Source organism: Silurus meridionalis, chromosome 11 (assembly GCF_014805685.1).
Source record: "Silurus meridionalis isolate SWU-2019-XX chromosome 11, ASM1480568v1, whole genome shotgun sequence".
Classification (NCBI taxonomy): domain Eukaryota; kingdom Metazoa; phylum Chordata; class Actinopteri; order Siluriformes; family Siluridae; genus Silurus; species Silurus meridionalis.
Genome location: NC_060894.1, coordinates 16329092 through 16351908, shown reverse-complemented (window position 1 = coordinate 16351908; position 22817 = coordinate 16329092). Strand labels below are relative to the sequence as shown.

General features: G+C 38.3%; 1 protein-coding gene across 2 annotated transcripts in view; it reads right to left on the bottom strand.

Moving 5' to 3' along the window:
* Positions 1-22817, bottom strand: part of robo3 (roundabout, axon guidance receptor, homolog 3 (Drosophila)) — an 80056-nt gene that overhangs the window by 31618 nt on the left and 25621 nt on the right. Inside the window, exons 3-8 of one of the 2 annotated variants that reach the window (XM_046861354.1) lie at positions 11080-11237; positions 10458-10578; positions 10229-10367; positions 9298-9425; positions 8675-8686; positions 706-830 (exon numbers count right to left, since the gene is read on the bottom strand). In XM_046861354.1, the coding sequence (XP_046717310.1) occupies positions 706-830; positions 8675-8686; positions 9298-9425; positions 10229-10367; positions 10458-10578; positions 11080-11237 (683 nt within the window). The remainder of the gene's footprint in view (positions 1-705; positions 831-8674; positions 8687-9297; positions 9426-10228; positions 10368-10457; positions 10579-11079; positions 11238-22817) is intronic. The other variant, XM_046861355.1, reaches the window with a different exon arrangement.

The window sequence follows — 22817 nt, the reverse complement described above, 5'->3', positions numbered from 1 at the left end:
ATGCAAATATAAGGATAAACAATCCTTTGCGATAAAAATGGCAATTTGTATCCAATGCATGCTTCTTTTTAATCAAAGCACTGCATCGTTAACCTTTAATGCCGATGCACTGATGCAAATCAGTGAATCTTACCGTCCCTAATACATGTAAACTTTGCTCTGCACACCCAGTTTTGCCAATATTATAATTACACAACATGTATGTTGTCAAAATCTTTCATACATAATATAAATGTAAACTTGTGTTTAACTTTAGAGAAAATCCTCTGCCTCTGTCATTGCCTGTTGTCTGTCTGTCTCTTTCTCACTCTTTGCATTTCTCTCTTTATGAGCTATGCCTTTAAAACCCGTGCCTTTTTTTCCCAGTTTATGATCATGGCTTTGCTTTGTTTAACCATGTCTGCCTGTGTATTGACCTCAGCCTGCATTGCGACTATGATTTGTGGAAGAGTCCAAATAAATAAGTCTAGCCTATGCACGTGCCACACTTCCTTTTGCATGCACGTACAGAAACTTCATTTAAGACCTTGTGTTCGTCGAAAATATTTAACACTGCCAAGTTGTGAAAGATATTTAGGAAATTAGAGGTAATTTCTTAATGCTAAGTGGGGTTGTAACAACAAAGTAAAATATTTGTAATAAAATTATTTTCAGAATTAAACAGCTCATATGAAAGTTATTTGATTTGCATCTGCCCTTTCTTACCTGGCTGCCTTCTTTTTGCCAGAAAACTGCAGGGGGTGGGTTTCCTTTAGTGCCACACAGGAACGTCACTGTACGTCCCAGCGCTGTGATCTGATCCCGGGGACGAACCACAATCTGAGGAGGAACTGGACACCAGACATTAGGTTGTTTTTTAAAAGCAATGATTTATATTAAGTCTACTTGCTATCCACTTTGAAGTTTTAAGTGTGTGTCATGCAGAAATGCCATCATGAGTGATAATAAGAACAGATGCTTGGTTTCAGGGACACCAGAGCATGTGTTTTTTTAAAGTGGTTTTGTTACAGCAACACTGACACCTAACACGGAAAGTGAAACTTTCAGCTGTAGTTACATATAAAGCCACTTCTAGTGCTAGTTTAAGGTAATTTCTTCACAAAATGTTCATATTTCAATCTTAATTTTGACAAATATAAGAATAAATTTGGAAATAAAGTGTTTATTACTGAGGTCCTTGCTTATTAAATTTGACATTGGTTGAAAAGCACCATTTTGGCAGGGTTGGTCTTCTCCTAATTGTCTCATGTGGTTCAGAATGCATGGCACAACACACAGTGGACTCAGTTTCTGAAGAATACTTCTCGACTGGACTTGTGTGGGCTTACACAGGGCTGCTAGCTCTCTCACTGTGTATGTGTGTGTGTGTGTGTTTGTGTGTGTGTGTGTGTGTGTGTGTGTGTGTGTGTTGTCTACGTGTGTGTGTGTGTGTTGTCTACGTGTGTGTGGGAGTGCCATAACAAGCCCTACACATCTAAGTGCCTGTGGGATGCAGGCCTGTGGAACTAAATAAGCAGCTCAGATCGGAAGAGTGTTTGTTGTTAGAGATCATATTTCCAAGAGAAGATCTGGTTCTCTCTGCAAATAGGGACTTGGAATCCAAAAGCATTGATGATATCCCCATAGATTTGGGCACCGAACTTCCTGTGTTTCTGTATTTCTAAATACAAGCCTCCCTTCTGTTTCTTCCCTCTGTTTTCTAACTAAAGTCATCGTAGAGGAAACTAATTGGAGCAAAAAAAAAAAAAAAGGAATGCCATTTCATCTGATGAAGCAGTGCGAGTAATCTGTGAGTAATGATCTGATAAATAGAAGGAGAATTATAACACAATTTGTTGAATACTGGCTTTCAAACACCTGTCAGGAAAATTTGAAATAATGCAAAAAAATAATTGCAGGTAGGAAATAAAGGATGAGTTCCTGTCTTCTAATACTGAGTAAAACATGTAAGCTATTTTCAGCTCCTTCTGATTATTAAATATATATTTGGAGTTTCACTAATTCTGTAAGACAAATGAACACTCAGGTAACAGTCTAAATAATTTTAGCTACATAAGCACCATTTAGGTAAAAGAATACGGTTTGTAATAATAATTTGTAATTAAAAAACCCTTAACTGAGAATTTGCTCTCAGTAACCCAGTATGCTCTCTTCCAACCTGGGTTCAATAAGATCAACATGCCTGCTTACAGTATGAAAAGGAAATATAGTAGCACCTAAATGAGCTGTGCAGAACTTGCTAATGTTTGTTTACATCAGTTAAAATAAACAAATATAACTTGATAAACCAAGTTAGATGAGGTAAATATATCACTTGAAAAAAACATGGAACCTTTATATTATGTGGTTTAAAAATGATATCATTCTGATTTGTAAGTTATGAAATAAGGATCCAAATATTAAATGCAAACATGATGCTGCTCCTTATATGCACCTTCACTTAGCATAGATTTCATATAAAAATCAAGAGTGGCAAATTCAGGGAAACATTCTGTATCTACAATACACAACATAATGTGGCATGTGTCAGTCTCTCTCCTTCTCTTGCTGTGGTTTCAGCTTGTCCTCAGTTTGAGTGTGATCAATGCTACTTGCTGGTGGATGTTAATCTGTGGCTTTATCTTTCCTGCAAACCTCTATAAAGACGCCAACCCCTGTTGAACTATACCCTGCGTGGGCATGGACCCCCCACCCTAGCACACTTCCTGTGTGATCTCCTTCTGGAAGTGCTTTTTGGCAAGGCTTGGAGGAGGGTATTATTGATTAAAACCAGATCTATCACTCTTTAGCGTATGCCTGTGGAGGTGGTGATGCTGCTATTTTTACCCTTCAATGGCTAATTGATTTCTCCTCCGCATGTCGTTTCTCTCTTTTCAGACAAATCCGAAACAAACTGCTGGCCCTAGAGCTTTATGTTAAGCTGTGCAAAGGCAAAGGTGTCCTCTTTAGTTTGTGTCACAAATTCATTTCGAGACAATTCATCAGGTTTGAGTCATCAACACCTTCTCTGTAACAAATGCTGTTTCGTTAACTCCGTCTCTCAGGATCTTGTGCTTTCTGTCTCTTTCTCTCTCAAACAACAGCTGCCTCATTGGCCGCACAGTAAATAAACAATCAATGAAAGAGCAGGGTGCTGCCAAAGCACAGCTTGCAAGCGTGAAGCTTTCGGGAATGGAATGAAGTCCAACTGCGAGGTGGGATGCGGAGGTCAGGAGGTTAGCAGAAAGGCCAGAACCACAACATGCCCTTTCTCTCTATAAGTTTAAACCCAACTCCAAAGGAGCTTAAAGAAAACACAATATTAAATGATTTAAGTTTCTGGAGATCTCAGTAACCATCTCCAGACCAATGTGTACCTCTCCTTTCTAAGCTTGTCTGATGCAACCAAACAAACATTTATGAAATTCTGTATAAAGACCTTAATGCTATTAGTCAGTTGGGTCAATTATGTAACATTGTTCATTCATATACAAGTACCCTCTTTAAAAATAATTTTTTTTTTTAAAAGAACCCTCTTGAAAAAAAAATTAAATTTGTTTAAGAGCACTCTTATCTAAAGTGTTTACACTGTAGAACAGAAATAACTGAGAATAATACATTAAATTATCAGGTACTGAACAAAATGCTCTGATTAATATTAATAATTCATTGCTTAACAACCAAGCAAATAATTTTTTATTTAACAAATTAAATGTCAGTTGTGTAACCACATGAAATGAATGATGAAACTGTTGTGTTTATTGTGTTTATTTAATGTATGCATTCTTCCTGCAGTCTGTTGGTTTGACTTAGAGGATAAAAAGCTTGCATTCTTTCCACTCAAGTTTCCAATGTGATGTAAAATTTGATTTATTATAAATAATTACTACTAGTAGTATTCAAATTATTATAGATTGAAAGGGAGAGTTAGAAACAATTCACAAAAACAAGTAAATTGATGCTACTGTAAAATATCTGTACAATTTATATCATTATAGTTTTATAGTTTTTTCCCTACTGCAGTATTCGGACAATGCAATTATCCAAACCAGCCAATCCTTTAGCAGCAGGGCAATGCAAAATAAAATAATTTAGATGCAGGCCAAGAATTTCAGATAATGTTCACATCAAGTAACGGGAATGATCTCAGTAACTTTTAACAGAACATGGTTGTTGGGGCCCGACTGGCTTGATTGAGTTTTTGATGAACTGCTGTTCTTCTGCGAATTTTACATACAATAGTCTTTAGAGTTGACACACACACACACACACACACACACACACACACACACACACACACACACACACACAAAACATCCAATGACATGCAGTTCTGTGGGTGGAAATGCCTTGTTGGATGAAGAGCTAAGTAGAATGGCCAGACTGGTTTGAACTCACAAAAAGGGTATGGTACTGTAGCTCAAATAATCACTCTTTACAACCATACTGAGCTGAAAAGCATTTTAGATGACATTATTTTATAGTGGGGGCCACAGCAGCAGAAGACCATAGTCGACCAAAGTGAAGCTAAGCTAAATTGGTCAGGTAAAAATTAGCCTTAATCACTTTAATCATTGCAATTTGCATTAAGAAATCCTTGGAATATCCACAACCTACACACAAACTAACAAGTACACAAACTAACATGATGCTCATTGCTTTCATTTTCAACATCAACACAACACACCAGAGTTTCACAAACACCCTTCTGCTTTCCCTTTTCTTTTTGAAACAATCGAAAACACGCATGCTGTGTTTATGTTTTCCCATACACTCCCCCAGGGATGATAGGGAGTTAGCACTTTCAACACTCAAATAAACCAGCATGGATAATGTTTCATCATTCAGCCGTGACGCAACACACTTGTGCGTACCCTCCCTCATACGCACACTCACACACCTCGAAATCACCAGATCACAAGCTGCATGTAACACACCACTGCCAGTGTGCTGAGTTGGAACCCCCACTGGGATGACACTGACAGGCACTTGTCATGCTCCGACAGTTGCGCAGACAGACATGGTCGGGAGCCACACTTCAGTAAACACAAATGCAATTAAAACTCCTACACACAATTAACACGGCCTATGGACTGTAACCGTTACCAAACGGTTTTAAAGGAGTCAAGCTAGCTGTGGTAAAATTCATGTTTAACACTTGCAGAGCTTTTTTCCCCCCTCTATCTGCAGTTTCAGCGTGGTTCTAACTACACCGTTTTCACTAGAGAGAAAAAAAGGCAATACATATAAATGATATAGCATTGTAAATATGTCACTAGTTTTGCCCTGGCTTGGCCACAGTGACAGGCTTTTAAAATAGACCTTTATTGCAGATTCACTGCTTCCATAATGAGCTTAGGGGGCTACAGCCCAACGCAGCAGGCTTTAGTCGGGAATAAACCGCTGTTACACAGGCTTATTTCATCTCTATTGTTCCCCAGTTTACACATGCTAATGAAGAGGCCAGTTAAGGAAATGAGCAGGCTGGATTATTTCATGGCCTGCCACTGAGTGCATGATGAAACAGATCCTTCATTCTAAGAGCAGGTCAGAACCCCCTCTGTTCCCTGTGTTTCACTCATTCTTTTCCCTCTGTTCCTCTTAACCCCTATTTCTAAATCATTCTTTCTGGACAAGAACCTATAAGAAATTTGAAAAGGCAATTTACATTCACCCAACTTAGCAAGTCCTGAACAGCTCTGAATTTGAAAGCCAAGGAGAAGCAACAATGTAAGAAGCCTAAAAGAAAGCATCAAGGCTTAACAATTAGCGAACATCAATACAGGTCTTGATGTAGAGCACCGACAGTATGTGGCCCAGATGTCTAAATATGCTTAATAAGGCCATGGCATAATGGCTTCTGGGAAATCTACTGTACTGTTTTGTATGGACAATGTATGGATACTTGACTTTCTTATTATTCACCAAGAACTAGTTTCTACCTCTATCACACTTACTGTATCATATACAATATATGGACAAAAAGTATTGGGACACTTGTCTTTTTCAGCCATATGTAGTTCTTTCCCAATCTGTTACCACATAGTTGGAGGTACACAATTTTATAGGATGACTTTGGATGTGCTAGCATAACATTTTCCCTACACTTGGAACTAGGAGACCCAAACCTGTTCCAGCTTGACAACACCCCTGTGAACAAAGCCAGCTCCATGAAGATATGGTTTAAATGGTTTAGGGTGAAATATCTTGGGTGGCCTGCTACAGAGCTCTGAATTCAATCTTATTGAACACCTTTTAAATTAATTGAAACGCTGACTGCACCCCATGCCTTCTCACCCTACACCAGTACCTGACTTTACTAACATCCTTGTGACTGAATGAGCAGAAATCTTTACAAATACACTCCAAAATCTAGTGGAACATCTTCCAAGAAGAGTGGAGGTTAATATAACACCAAATGGGAACTAAATGTGGAATGTGATGTTTAAAAAATCACATACCAATCTTATGGTCAGGTGTCCATAAACTTTTGTCCAGATAGTGTATAGTGTCTGTTTATATTTCTTTTCAAATTGAGGATTATAATCCGGACTAGCTGCCTTCAAATTACAACTGAAGGAAAACAATGTACACATTATGGACTGATAAGATAACTGATGTAAAAAAATGGACATTACAAAAAAAAAAAAAATCTCAGAACAGGCAGGAAGAACTGAGACACCCCTTACCTCATATTTAAAATCCCTTCTCACAGCTTTACCTTACCAGCTGCAAAGCAATACAATTCTTTGGATTTTTATGATTGTGTGAATCGCATGTCGTTTAAACTTAATGTATAGTAATTAAGTAAAATTGATGTATTGCCACTACTTTTATTAGACATTAAACTGACCTGAATAACTACAAATGTTCCCAGGAGCTTAGTTCAAATTGCTCTTCCTATTGCAAATACAAGACCCAAACAGAAATCCTGCAACATAAATGGTGCATAATGGGCTATGCAAAATTGGCTTCAATATGCATTTTCACAATTCTCTTTTCAAAGAAGTCTCGAAAAAAAAAATAGCATCCAACTTCACCAGTCACCTAATCAGATAAAGAAGTGGACATTTTTTGCTCCATAGAAAAGCCACAAGTCTTAAAGGCCAGGCTCTAAAAGCATGCTCTATGTTGACTTTATGCTATTTATGACGAATGCTGAGGAGAAATGAATCGAACCAGACATCAGTGGCTTCTGCCGTGGCCTGTAACATTGTTCTGGTTTTGATAAAAAAACTTCAGAGGTTTGAACTGTGCAGCTTTATAACATTACACTTAACTCGGCTGTCACTGTAGAACTCTGCAGTAACTGCTGTATTTTTATCTGAAGTTCTTTTTTATGTTACAAACCTCACGTGACCGAATATGCCGTGCTGCGTCTCCGTAAAATCAGCACGTCCTCGCTCTTATTCCACCTGACCTTCAAATACACTGTACATGCATTAAAGCATAACATGAAGGGAAGAAAATACTGCGGAGAGTAATGTATATGCCCTGATGTCTTTCAATGACGATTGCACAAGAGCCACTGTTTTATTCAGTGTGAACACGTTTTTGCGATCATCGTCTCATCATTTCTTCTCTTCACAAGCTGCTCGCCTTTCGCTCGCTCACTTCTCACTAACACTCTGCGCTCCTCCATACAGGAATGCTGAGGGTTCTGGCACCCAGCAGAACATTTGTGGCACACGGCGAAGCAGTATAAATCACTTCAATGATGGTTTGGCTTCTGAATGCAGTTTATTCAGAGAGAATTCTGGAGCATAGCTACAACACTTTTTTAAATGTATTATATATATTTGGAACGCTAAATTTTTTTCATATTTTATTGACATTTAAGAAGTCCAGAGCCAGTGAATAACGTGAAATAGTGTAATGGTAAGCAGTAAACTGCCATATGTAAGAAAAAAGGAGGTTATCAAAAAAATTATGTATATATAAGAGTTTTACATAAAGGTCATTTTCAGGGAAGACGTTTGAGTTAAAAAAGTTTTCCTGGTTTGCTTTGTCTTTGTTTATTTAAAAAAAAACCATTCTAAATGCCATAAATGTAAATGTAAATATGAATGAATGAATATTACTCATCTTCTAACAGAATTTAGTCCTTATAGACTTTTTATTCACTTCATGTTATCATGACAAAACATATCCGAAATGCACTGCAATTCCTGCAGTACGTATCTATACAATTTGATAAACCACTTACATATAATAATTTAGGATTTCTAAGGTAATTAAAAATACATCAGAAAATGAGAAAATGCTATAAATATAAACATGTAGAGTAAATAGATTCTGACATATGTCTCCTTGAAGACTATTAGAGCTGACACATTTCTGCGAATACTTTTGCCTTATAAATATAAACAGTAAATATTGTGAAATTGGTTCTGACAGCGGTAATCAGTAGTGTTTAGAGTATGTGCTGTAGAGTATGCTCGCTGAACTTAGTAAAAAGATCCTGCGACGTGTGCTACAGTATGTGTTGAAAGCGAATGTGTTGAGTGTGTGAGAGGAGAAAGCAAGATTTCTAAATGCATCTATTGCACTGGACGCGTCTGCTCCCTAAAGGTCATGGCCCTGTCACATGCAATCACAATGGCTCCCTTTTCCTGCATGCACACACACACACACACACACACACACACACACACACACACATACATGCAGTATGATGAGATGGAATGGTACTTACGAGATGGGCCCACTAAAATGGAGAATGGGGAGAAAAAAAATGAAAGAAAATGAGATGAATGAGATGAACCGGTGTAAGTGTATGTGAGAGATGACCCTGACTTTACAGCTTTAAACTCATCTACACTCTCTAGATAATTGCATCTATTTCAGCTTTCAATAGTACAATTTGTTCTAACTCAGTACAGCAGGACAAAAAATTACACCGGATATTCATTGCAAATTGAATTAATTCATAGAATTATAAGGAAAAGGTCTGAAACGTGTGCCGTTACTACTAATTTGCATGATAGAGCTGCTGCCGGTTGAAATTAGCCAAAATTCTGATGTTGCTGCACCTTAACATTTAATGTGTGGAGATTTTTTAATGAAATAACGTACCCGAATAGCCGAACAGAACTACTTTAATTGTGTCTGGCAGCACAAACAAATGAGTGCTGCTGTTGCAATTTGCCCTTTTAAATGAGAGGAAGAAAGTGCATTTGTGCCACAGCTGATCTGATCAAAACCAAAATTCAATGTGTTTGCGAAATCACTCTAGATCCGAGCATGCATTTGAGTGGGAGTGAATACTGTGTATATCCTGAGCGTCATGCGTGTGTGCACGCACGAGTCATAGCTTACCATGAACCTGAAGGGTTCCCGATGCCTCTGCTTTGCCGACGCTGTTTTCAGACACGCAAGTGTACGTTCCCTCGTCCTCTGCTTTTGCCTGGGTCATTCGCAAACTGTTATCACTCCGGATCTCGAATCTGAAAATAAATAATAAATAAATGCCCCTGCATACATTCACTGTTCACTTTATTAGGAACATGTGCACACGTGCTCATTCACCCAGTTATTCAATCAGCCAACCATGTGGCAGCAACACAATGCATTAAATCGTAAGAGATTAATGTTTACATAAAAAATCAGAATAGGGAAAAAATGTGATCTCGATGACTTCAGAAACCATGAGTAAAATAAATAAAAAACATTCAACGAATGGAAGTTCTGCAGGATGAAACATGAAGAGAACGTTCAGGACAAAGACCAAACTGATTTAAGCTGACATGAGTTTATAATAACTCAATTATACACTCTTGACATCTATGGTAAGTATTTCTGCTTTAGCATCTCAAAATACCCAACACATTAAACTGTGGATGAGTATGGGCTGCAACAACACAACCAGCCATGTTTTCTTCCTTACGTATTCATTGGGCAAGTGTGTTTCAGTTCTTTTATCCAGTACAAAACAAAATATATTTAGAATTTTAAAAAATGCTAAAGTTTTACAGTAACTTTTGTGTGTATAAAATCAGGTAAGGTATTTTATCTCCTTGACAGTCACTTAGCAGAGTAGGTGTTTATAAAACAGAACCAGGTTCACACACCTTCCGAAATCCTCCAGGCTTCTTATTAATTTGATGTGTTAAATCTAATTAAGCAATGCTTTGGTTCTTAAAACTGCCAAGATGTGTGAAAAAATGTTTAGTAGTTCCATAAACCAACATTGAATATAGCAGCAGTAGTCTATTGGTAGAAGGAAAGTGTGAATGTGAGGGTTTCTAACCTGCCCCGGGGCAACTCTCCCTCCTCTCTTCTCCAGCGAATAGTGGGCGCTGGATCTCCTTGAACCTCACACTGAAAGTCCACAGTGTCATCTGCCAGGACCACCTGATTGATCGGTCTCCGCACAAACATGGGCCTCTCTGGATCACAAGAAATGCAGTTATTTATTACATTTACTTCTGATAATATTAAATGCAATAGACAGAGACAAGGGACATTTTTAAAGTTACCGAATACTACTAGCTCAGCCGGATCGCTGTCCTTTTCTCCAACCATGTTGGTTCCTACACACACGTACATCCCGGCATCACTCTTGCGTGTGTTCGAGATCATCAGCTTGCCTCCTCGGATCTGAAAAGTGCACAACACAAAGCACTGATCAGTCCTGATCAAAATCGATTATTAGACCTCATTTTAAAATGTCTCATAACATTCTTGCATATCAGTATTATAATGGCCAATATTGCAAATCATAATAATGTGAAGCCTTTTTCAGTGCTTATTCAAAATGTTCTAAATCCATACAAGCACTGTGTTCTGCTTTCAACAAAGCAGGTTTATTTTACCTGCATAAAGACTAACACAGCTCTTTATGCATTGCCCAAATTGGAGCGAGTTACCATTAATGCATTTGATATGCACTGCCAAAGCCCATTTAGATAAAGCAGCTTCCACGGATGTTTATGGGCCAGGCAAATCCATGTGTGGGTCTCTACACCAAAGAGTAGAAATAGGCGGAAGAGCAGGAACGCACTCATGTTTGATGCGGTCACGGGACGAGTGGATAAAAAGACTGTGGAGGAGGAAAAAGGAAAACAGGGAGAGAGTTGGATGCTAGAGAAGCAGACTTACAGTAATCCTCTCGTCTTTGTCGTTGACTTTTACATTGTTCCTTTTCCAGGAGATGGTGGGCTCAGGGTGACCACGTGGGGGAATGCACTCCATTACAGCTGGCTCTCCTGCCGCTACAACCACATCGCTGGGGGTCTGCCGGAAATCATCCCGCAAAACTGCACGATAGAAAGACAAGTAATGAGATCAAAGGGTCAAGCTCAAGTTCAACTTGTGGTTTCTTGTTAAAACAGGAAATCAATTAGGTTCTAAGTTATTATGTAGAGAACTGGAATTTGGAGTAAGTCTCCAAAAAAGCAGTGAGGTTTAATGTTTGATGGCTAAATAACAGCAAGTTTTAAAAATAGCTGATCGAGTGTTTTTCTATACCAGCAGTTCTGCAATAGTGTCAGCTGTAATTTAAATAACAGCTTAATAACGATGCTTTAATGTTATTAATTCTATATAGCACCGTATTAGCATAGTATTATTCTATTAAATCGTTTACTCAATTATCCTGTATATAACGTATTGTATATCCTAGGTTTCTGCCACACTTTCCAGTTTACCAGCAGATGAAGCATGTAGGTGATTTATTATAGAGAAACTTTTCTTTCACAGAAAATGGCACTAATAAAATGTACACATTTAAAAAAATGTAGCTCTGTAAGGACTTGTAATCGTTTGCAAATTCCTGTGGTATGTTGTACAGTATGGCTGGTTTGTGGACACCTGATCATCAATCCCATAGGGCTGTACGATTAATCGTTTCGCAATCGCAGTCAGCTTGTGCGATTATATGACGACAAATGTTGCAATTTATTTAAATAAATAAGTGCATGTGTGAACACATACTTTCTGAGAACAGTGTGCAGAATTTCCACACCGCTAACAAAACAAAAAAAGACCAGATAGTCTCAGTTGAGGCAGTGCAGGTGTGGCGTGTGTAGTCACGTGACTTTCTGGTGTGCAGCGTAGAGACTGGGTGAAGTGTATGCCCAACTGACCGACATTGAACTGTTAGCAAAAACCGCTACCTCTGTTTTATGGCGATATTTTAGCTTTAAGATCACCAACACTGAGCAGAGAGAGGAACTGTGCAAGATTCGCTAAATTAAAGTTGCTACATCACTTGGCAATATGACAAATCTGTAACAGATCTCGTGCTCACACCGTGACACACACCCACTCAAGGTAACGCGCATCTTTCATCAACGGCAAAACGGAACTTGCGCATGCGGATTGCTGTGCCTTCAGCTGGCAACCTCTGCCCGTTATCTCTCTCTCTACAGTGTTCCATCCTGTGTAAACATGGCAGTTTCTAGCCTTTTGGAACCCTGGGCAAGATTCCATAAGAAAGGTTAAACACATTTAATAATAATTGCTGAATTTACTGAATTTAAGTATGTAAACATATACTGTATCTTAAGCAGAAAAACGTGTAAATGATTAATGCAAATGTTATTTCATTTTGTGAAGAAATGTGAAAACCTTTATAGTTTTACAAATACACATTTCAGCATCATCACTAATCTGTGAGAAATTTTCTTGATAACCAATCAAATGGACTCATGATTATATCGCAATCGCATATCACAATATTGACCACAATAATCGCAACATGACATTTTCCCAAATCGTTCAGCCCTAATCCCACATGTGCTTTCTGAACATTGCATTCCAGGTTTATACTTCCTTTGCTGTAATAATAGCCTTCATTCTTCGGGATGGCTTTCCACTACAATTTAAAGCGTGACCATGGGGATGTGTGGTCATTTAGCGACCAATTCTGGGTAAGGATGTCTGAGGTGCAGTTGGAGTTTCATTTTATCCCAAAGGTGTTTTGTGAAGTTGAGGTCAGAGCTCTATGCAGGACATTTAAGGTTTTCCACAGATGCCATGGCAAACCATGTCTTGTTATGTCTTCATGGATCTTGAACAGTGCCATGATGAAACAGATTGGAGCACAATAAAGGGAAACTGTAATGCTACATCATATAAAGACATTCTATACAACTGTCTGCTTACAGCTTTGTGGCAACAGTTTGGGGAACCACAAATAGTTATGATGTTCAGTTGTCCACAAACCTTATAGATATATAGCCATATATTATATCAGTGATTTTATTTAACATGCCATAATTTTGCCTTTTCAAGCTTTAGATTCTGATGACATTCTTCTTTCTCTGACTGATTATGTAGCTGTTCTTTTTCCTCTAGCTGGAACATTCTTTTCCACATCCCCTCAATTCGCTCTTTCTTTATTAACTGAATTGAATAGTTCCTTTGTTCAACAAAACAAATAGGAACTATTTACTTGATTTCCTCTGCACAAACATCCTGAATGCTTATTTGAGCACAAATACACAGAAAACCCAATTTGTTTTGCAGACACACACATAGGACAACAATATTAATATGACAAACTGAAACCTGTTCGATTGGACTAAGCACATCTTCAGGGCTGATGCCATCAACTAGGCTTTCAATCAGCATTTCCATTCTATTGCTTTTTATCAGATTTTTCAGCAGCACCTTCCTTCCGTTTAATCTGAGCCATGCTATCGCTCCATTCCTGCCCTCACTTCAATCACTATTTTGGCCTGCATATTTCCCATCAGCTCATGCCCCAGAGCTAGCAAGGATTGCGGGAGGGTAGATCTTATGAAGAATAGAGCTTTTTTCGATATTGCACTGGACTTGGTCCATAATAACGCATCAATGGCTTCACTCCAAACCCCAATATCCACTATACAGTCTCTCTCTCTTTCTCTCTCTTTTTCTCTCTCTCTCTCTCTCTCGCTCTCTCCCTCTTTATCCATCTACCTATATATATTTGTTAGGGCTGTCAATTGATTCAAATATTTAATCATGATTAAATGCAACTTAATTGCACATTTTTATCTGTTCTAAATGTACCTTAAATTAATACTTTTCAAGTTTTTAATACTCTAATCAGCACGGCCATGGACAAATATAAATGCCTGTTTGCAAATGTATGTTTATTATTAGTGAAACCATATTCAACATAGAGCATAAAGCAAAATATGCTTGTAAATGTTTGAAAGTAATAAGTGTGTTTTAAATTAAGTAAATTATCAGGACACCAAACAGAACTTTTGTTATGTTTCTGCGCGGACGGTTTTAATTGCCGGATGTGTGCATCATGGTGGATTTTGGTGCTTGATTTCAGACTTGGTAAAACGTTTAGCAATTAAAAAAAATTTTCCGGTGGAGTTTATCATTTCTTTTATATTTATGTAAGGAAAGGGCGTTGTGAATAAATGCTTGATGTGTTGAAGGTTTTCGCCTCCTCTATATTTATTTATTTATTTATTTTATTATATAATTCATAGAAATGGTCAAACAGAAATGCGCCATTAAAATGAATTGGTTAATGAAATTATTAGTATAAGTTTGTGCATATAAGTACTTATGCTTTGCAGTTGCAGCTTTTAATATTGCAATCCTTTACTTCCCCGAATGGTATGTGGTATGTGTCTCCCTTACTAGACATGATCAAGGAAAAACCAAATATACTGTTTATCGACATAAGTGCTGTATGTGCAGTTATTACCTTCAATTATTTAAGCACACTTACTTACTTAGAAAGGATTATTCAGTTGAAACTTGCTTTTAATCCGAACCAAACGCAGCTGTTAATTCCACTAATAAAGTCAGGTTTAAACCGCGTGACCACTGCACACCAACAATAAATGCCTCAGGATGAGAGATACATAAAAATGTCTTAATACAGCTGCAAATGAAGCAGTTTTACTGACGTTCTATTTTCTTCATACCTTTGCATCAAATACTTTGGAACATTTTAATCACAGCTTTTCCCTTAATAAATAAAGAAGTCTGAATCCTACAGTATATAGAAAAATTTATTCTGAAATAACAAATCTGAAATAAATTTAGTCTCACATAAAAGTGTATTAACAAGGAACTACACTTTTAGGGGTAAAGATATAACAGAAATGTTGCATTATGAGATTTATGTAATTTGTCTGATACACAAAAATCATTGTGTTGTTTATTTGGGGCAATCCATGAACTGTTGTCTGAGTCAAAAAAGCAGACATTAACTTATTAATAAGTTGTAACAAACAGGTAAAGGTCTAAACCAGGAAGTACACAAAGCTAGAAAACACAAAATACAAAGCCCGGTCTTAGCAAGAAGAATAACAATGACAAAAGTAGACCTAATAAGGATTGAACAGACAACGAAATCATAACTGAACTGAGAACAGGTAAGCCCCCTATGACACCCCCAGCTGTGCCACGTGCAGAGAGAAAAGAATATGTGGAATATAGTCACAAATAGTCATAATATTTCATTAAAGTGTATTATGTTATTTAGACTTCATTTAGGAAGGAGTTCTCAGTAATAAGGTATTTCATTATTCTCTCAATTCAAGGAAATTATTGGAAGTAGTAACGGTACCTGCACTACTTATGTGGTTTATATAGTTTTTTAATGAAAAAAATCACTGCTCTATATGGGACTTATTGGCTAGGCTCTTAAACAGTACACTGTGTCCTATTCATGTTTACCAAACACTAGTTACAACACACTGAATATATGCCACGTGTATACTCATGATGATTCGAAAAAAAAAAAAAAGGTTGAGTTCATCTCCCAAACTACCAGCACTCAGCGTGGGAGTGAAAAGCCTCTCTCTGATTCTTTCTGCCGAATGAATAGCCAAGTCTCTTTTTATAATCGCCAAAAAACTAATCCAATTTAAAAGACTGGACATATTCACAGCTCTCTTTCTCTGGTAGCCTGGATGCTTTACAAAAACATCCTGAATACAAGCTTTGAGGTAAAAAAGAAATCTGCAGTAGACCATGGATTTGAATTAATATTTTATGCTTTGTGTTTTATCTGATTTGAAGAATTGATATAATGTGATATAATGTATTGAACTGTATTTGGTACCCATCTGTATAGTTTTTTTAATGCTCTAACATAATCTTTGTTCAGGTTCTCCAGTTCCCTTTTACTTCCCAGAAACATGCCAGTTGGCTAGTAAAAACTGCCCCTAGGCTTCATTATGTGTGTGTGTGTGTGTGTGTGTGTGTGTGTGTGTGTTTGTGTGTGTTTGTGTTTGTGTCTGCCCTCCTAGCCAGTGTTTTTCTGCCTTACACCAAGTGTTCCACATACAGACAAAGATAAACCATTTGAACAAGTGAACAAATAAAAACAAAATACTATTCAATATATTGAATATGCGATAATTTCACTAAATGCGACTAAACAAAATTGCATGTAAGACCCAGTGACCTGTTCATTACTAAATAACACTGCCATGTTTTCACAAGACTTTCCACTTATCTCAAGGCTTGCTTAGCCTTTATAAAAATAAATGAAATATATAAATATTTTATATAATTGTGTTACATGTAGCAGCACTCTGAAGGTCTCTAAACAGGCTTTATGTAATTACCTAAATTGCAGAGAGTGGCAATCTCATGCAAATAGGTCTCTAAGGAAGTGGACTCTTAACAGCAGATTTAGTGTTTCAGCATATAAAAGAGGAGCAGAATATTTGAAATGGAGGCAATATGTCCTTATACATGCTCATTGTACTAAAAATCCATCATGGACAGGATAATTAGTCATATACTGAGAGCCATTAATAAGTTGTAAAGGTTCTATGTCTGAATTCTACTATTCTGTGCCTAATTGAAATAAATGGGCACCTATGCACGTGTGTGTGTGTGTGTGTGTGTGTGTGTGTGTGTGTGTGTGTGTCGCGTGTGTGCGCCCTCATCTAGGGGAGAATGTATTGTCATTAGGGCTGAATTACAAAGCTAATGTCGGTACAATGTCACCCCGGCAGAGTGAGAGAGAGAGATAAATGACGTGTCTTTTCTTGCCGGTGTGTGTCTGTGAGTGACTGCATTCTAATGAAGAGGCTGGATAACAAAAAGTACGGATTTTAATGCTAACCCTTGGGGCGTCCCCTCTCTTCATGTCTGATGGATAAGAGTTAGGCACTGCTACATTTCCTCCATCACTTTTAAATGTCAGAAACGCGTAGCGTCGCTGCTGGTATGAATATACATAAGTGGGCCAGAGCACAAAGGCCTGGTGGGTGATAGATGACAGTCTTGGCTTGAGAAATGTGACTGTAATTTCAATGTCATCTGATAACAAATATCCTCTACCTTAAAGACATGCACTCATAGCCTGGCAGAATGCAGACATATTCCTGAGAATCAGTTCAATAAAAACAACTGCATCGTTTCACCTCCACGCCTCTTCTGGCTAATAAATTTGTCAAGCTTTTCCGAAACTACAGTTTTAACAAGTAATGTTAGAGCATTAATGTTAATGTTAATATAAATAAATAAGACTAACCAATCCATTTTGACACAAAACAGTGCAGCCATGTAAACTTTGTGAGTGAGTTAGTGTCGATGGTAGCTGCAGTGGCTGAGCTGCATTACTTGGAAATAAAAAACATACAGTTTCTAGAAGGCCCTCTTTCGATATTTTTAAAATCTATGGAGGACTGTGGACTAAACATAGGTTTCATTTAATGCAAAAAGGAATTTTTAAAGGGGTGTGCTAGATATTCAAAAGTATGCTTTCAGACATCATTGTAAAATGATACAGCTCCATAATTAGTGCTCTAAGAGTCAGGTAATGTTTCAAATATACGTTTAGATATGTTGTCCCCTACTTCAGCTTCATATTAATTCCCAGTGAAACTTAACACGCGAGGGAGACTTGCCAGTAAGAAGACAAGTTGCATTAGTTAATGATTAAAACTGCAAACTAAGCCACTTTATGGATTTTCTTCTTGAGTACTGTTTTGGAGGAACAGATACAGAATGGCTTTTCTGAACCGGGTCTGGGCTGGGTCAGTCCCATCTGCTATGACCCAAACACACACACACACACTCCCTGGAGCTTGATTAGGCTCTGCCAATTACCCATAAAGCCCTGGAGGAGGAGGATTAAGCTTGTGACCCTCACTCTTCGAGTGCCAGCCTCGAGGGAGCTGCCCTATCCCTGTCTGTCTGTCTGTCTGTCTGTCTGTCTGTCTGTCGGTCTGTCTCTTTTCTGGCTCGCTGTCCACAATAGAGGCAGTGTAATCCTAACCGTGAGCACTGCGGTCCACTTCAATTACCCCTCCTCCATCTGGTGTGGCTGCATTCTGATGGGCATTGCTAATAAATCCCTTGACTCGCAACCTTTCCCCTCTTGCAAAATCAATTCCTCATCCCCAAACCTTCACTCATTTTTAAGTTGGAGCTTTGGCAGTGCGAGAAATGTCTGAAGCTTCATCGTTGAGACCCATCACATTAACCCAGCCGGCTCTGCCTGTAACGTAATGAGTCTATTTGTCTGAGTGAGTCAGGGGCAGAAGAAAAGATTTCTAAGAAATCAATATAAAGAAGTGCAGACAGGCACATTTGAAGACTTCTTTAGCAATGTGCATCTATGGCTGCTTTGCATTTCAGAGACCCTCCCTTTAGGCATGCTCTCTCTCTCAGCCAAAGACCAGACCTGAGGTGTGTGTTCTCTGCCCTCTGTCTAAAACCATAATGAGCTTACTATAATAGCTTTATGATAACATTCAACAGTGTCAGACGTTATCGTGTGAGCTCAAATTCGGATTTGCCAATGTATAAGTTTATACACAATTTGTTTCTTTTAGTCTTTTAACTCTTATAATAATGCTTTAATAATGTCTTATTAAGTAGACCACAATATCTCTTCAAATCTCAGACCTTTTTGGAACTCATGATGATAAATGTCTCTGGTGCTCAGATGAGAGGTTTAGGTTTCAGCTCCTGTTGCGGGCATTTTAGCAGGTCATCCGTCAATCTGTCCTTTACAATCACAAGCTTGTATGCCAACTATCATACACATCCATGCATATAACCTACAGACATGTTCAGCACAGCAGATAATATAATAATACATTTTACATCTATATGAATGTTTTTAATTTTAGTCATACATCCATAGAGCCTTGGTCAAGGTCCATCAGGAGTACAAGCTGTAATTCACAGGTCTGCATTGTAATAAATATCTCCTTCGCTCCTTTGTGGCGAGAATTTAATTTGGAGTGCACACAGACCTGAGTATTTGGCGTTAATTGTCTGACATGGTCATTGATGATGGCTTCCCTTTTGTGTTCAATCATAAAAACGAATTGCATTGCTCATTTCGCTGATCCATCATCCGAACGATTTCCCCATTAAATGTGACAAACTATATTTTTGTATTTTCAGTTCACTTCCACTAAGGCTGTCGTACGAACAACCGACTCTGGCAATTATGAACAGGCAAAATGCCACCTTTGTTCAGTGATGGAAGTGAACAGGTGGTAGATGTATGAAAAGAAAGAATCTAATGGTGTGCTAATCAATTGAGCCAATAATCATATGAGCATGTAGACATATGGACAGCTCAAGGCCTGGGCTGCTGGTCACTCAACCTTCTCTTCCGCTTACACAAAAAAGGATGTGTTTGTCCTGTGGCATCTGGACACCTGCTTAAAGCATATCAACCCCCCACTCTACCCCACCTTATACCCAGGGGTCATATTTACCATATTTATCAAACCATTAATCTAAGGTCATTTCTCATTTGTTATCTTATCCAACTGATCTTTGCTTCTATTTCTAATGACTCCTAACCATAGTCCTGGCAACCAAACCTCAGCCCAAACTGGGCATAACCCTTCCAAAAACAAACAAAAGCAACTAATTTGTCCAATAACAACAAAACACTTTTAAACAAAAAACAAAACAAAACAAAAAAAAAAATCAAATGACAAGCAAGAGAGCTACTATTACGACAAGTATTTTAGAAAATAAAAGATAAAAAAGTCAACGATTTGGAGTGTTTCCTTTCAAGCTGTCACTGTTTTTTTTTCTCCTGCTTTCTTTCTCTTAACGTCAAGAAAAGTTGTTCTCTTGTGGTGCTGACACAATTACTGCAGCTCTGGGGGAGCCGTGTCTTATATAAGGCTGTGTCTGCCCCACATCAAAGGGACATCTCAATATCCTCCCTCTCCAAACAACCAGGCGAGATTAGACATCACATCTCCCCCGCCATCACTTATGTGAGAAAACACGCTGCGAAACGGCTTTTAGCCGCTGGAATGCCAGGCAAAGTGACAATCGCAGACAAATTTGAAGAGGAAGCGAATGAAACAGCAAAAACAGAGGAAATTAACTGACTTTTAAATGATTTTAAGAAATACAGAGTAAATGATAAAAACCATGAAAAAATCTATTAGCTCGGTCACAATAGGTTGGTTTTTAATTGTAAGTAAAAATAGTTAATAAATAGTTCTTCATGATCGGCCGTAATGTGTGGTAAAATAAATTTTCCAATAATTCTGGACTTGTTATAGGAAAACTAACCAGCGACAGAGTGGTTTGATGCAGCCTGAGGCAAAGTGGAAGGCTGTTACCACCATAAAGTTTTTGTTTTCCTTAAACAACAATTCCTCAATGTGCATTCACAACAGTATAGAAACAGTTAAATATTTGATGAAGGAAGGACACATTATACCTTTTCATTCATTTCCACTGATGCTGTGTAATGTCCACAAAACAAGTTCATTCATAATAAGACTTTCATTAGAAGCAAATTGTTCTCTTATTCCGTTTTCTTGTCTGGCAAAAAAAAATCAGATATTAAAATAAAGACGGTAGGGACAGTTTGTTTGGACATTACGATGAAATCCCGATGCATATCTGTATATAAAGTAATCCTGGAAAGCATACTGTTATAAAAAAAAATGATGTGTGCTCTGTTATATTCACAGGTATGGGTATTTGGTTGATTTGCAGTAAGCTTATTTCAGTAGCAGTATAGTTCTAGTTGTTTTGAGGCCCTGAGGAGGTTCACTAATCTTCCCTCTCGTCTTCTGGGATGAATTAGTCTTTCTCCTCATTCTTTGTTGAGACACTGTTATAGCTAGTGATGACAGGAGCAAAACCTGGTGTTGAACACAGCTGTCATAGAGCATGGAGCCCTTGGGGCCAGTCTGTGCTACTGACTGGAGGATATGTGCATGTGCTTTTATATATATATATATATATATATATATATATATATATAGATAGATAGATAGATAGATAGATAGATAGATATATAGATAGATAGATAGATAGATAGATAGATAGATAGATAGATAGATAGATAGATAGATAGATAGATAGATAGAGATAGATAGATATAGATAGATATAGATATGTGAGTGTGTGTGTGTGTGTGTGTGTGTGTGTGTGTGAGAGGGAGAGAGAGAGAGAGAGAGAGAGAGAGAGAGAGAGAGAGAGAGAGAGAGTTGGGGGAAGGGGTCTTGAGGGGAGTCTGCTTGATACTAAAATGCACGTGCAGCCCGGACATCTGCCCACCTCTCTATACACTACCCCCACCAGTTACCAGTCTAACTGAACCCCACACACAAACATAAAGAGAGAGAGAGAGAGAGAGAGAGAGAGAGAGAGAGAGAGAGAGAGAGAGAGAGAGACAGCGGTGTGCTCTCCCCTTGACGTTTCATCATTTCAATCCCCGATAGGATCAAAGAGGCCTCTCAGGGTATGATGAGGCTGGTGCAGGACACCCACGCTTCTTATTGCCTCGGGGATGGGGAAACACAGAGCCACTGCATATGCATTTGCAAATGTTTTGTGTTTGTTTGTCACACTATTAGCGCGTGAGTGTTTGTCTTCTTCAAGGTGCTCATTTGGAAGCTGTCTAAGTCACTTAGCTATCACCTGAATCCTGTTAGAAGACCACAGCTAGAAATAGTGCTTATTTGCTCTCCCTGTTCCTCACTCACTTTCTCTCTCTTTCTCTTTCACTGCCTCAACACTGTTCTTCTTCTGTGTTTTCATGCAGCTTCTACACAGCTTCTCCCCTTTGTACAGCTGATTGATGAGAAGCATCTGTGTACATTGTTGTGGTGACTAAACATGAAAGATCATTTCCACTGTAAAGGAAACATGTTTTGACCTGACCTAATGAAGCTATATATATATACACACATACATGTTACATAAAAAAGGCAGTTCAGTCAGAAATTGTTCCAGTATGTGTGATGTTATTGGTTTGTGGTTTTTCCGGTTACAGATGATGATTTTATGGCCAGACGGCTATAAACTTCTGAGACTGCAGCCTGTATGTGTTCAGTAATAACAAGTAATATTTCACTCGTTTACAAGCCCAAACCATCACTGGTAGCATGAAGCCGCACCAAACTGATATGGATGCAGTTAATGGAAAAATGGAAAGATAGATGAGACGGGCTGTCAAGGTGCGTCGTTTCAAAAGCTCTTAAGAGCATCTAAACACGTCGGTGCTCCCTGCTACGCAGCCTCTACCGCTCACGCTTGGCCGTGTCAGAGCAACAAATTGATGTAATAAATGCAGGTGCTTTATGGCAAGGTCGCATGTGCTGCACTGGAGGTGGCTCTCATTAAGCAGGAGAGGAGACAAGTGGGGGAGAAATCCACAGATCTGGATGAGGGGAAAAAAGGGAGGATGGGATTTGAGAAAGGAGAGTCCAACTGGCAGCAGGGTCCTACAGCAGGCAAAGTGCCAAAGGGCTGAGTGTGACCTGTAACCCAAACACTGAAAATCACTGAGCCACTGCCTGAGGCATAGCACACTCTCATTTAAACATGAGAATACAGTTAAAAAGAAAAAGAGATTTCATCATTTTTAAAGTCTGCTTTTATTTAATTTTATTTTACAGTCATAAACATACAAATTTGAG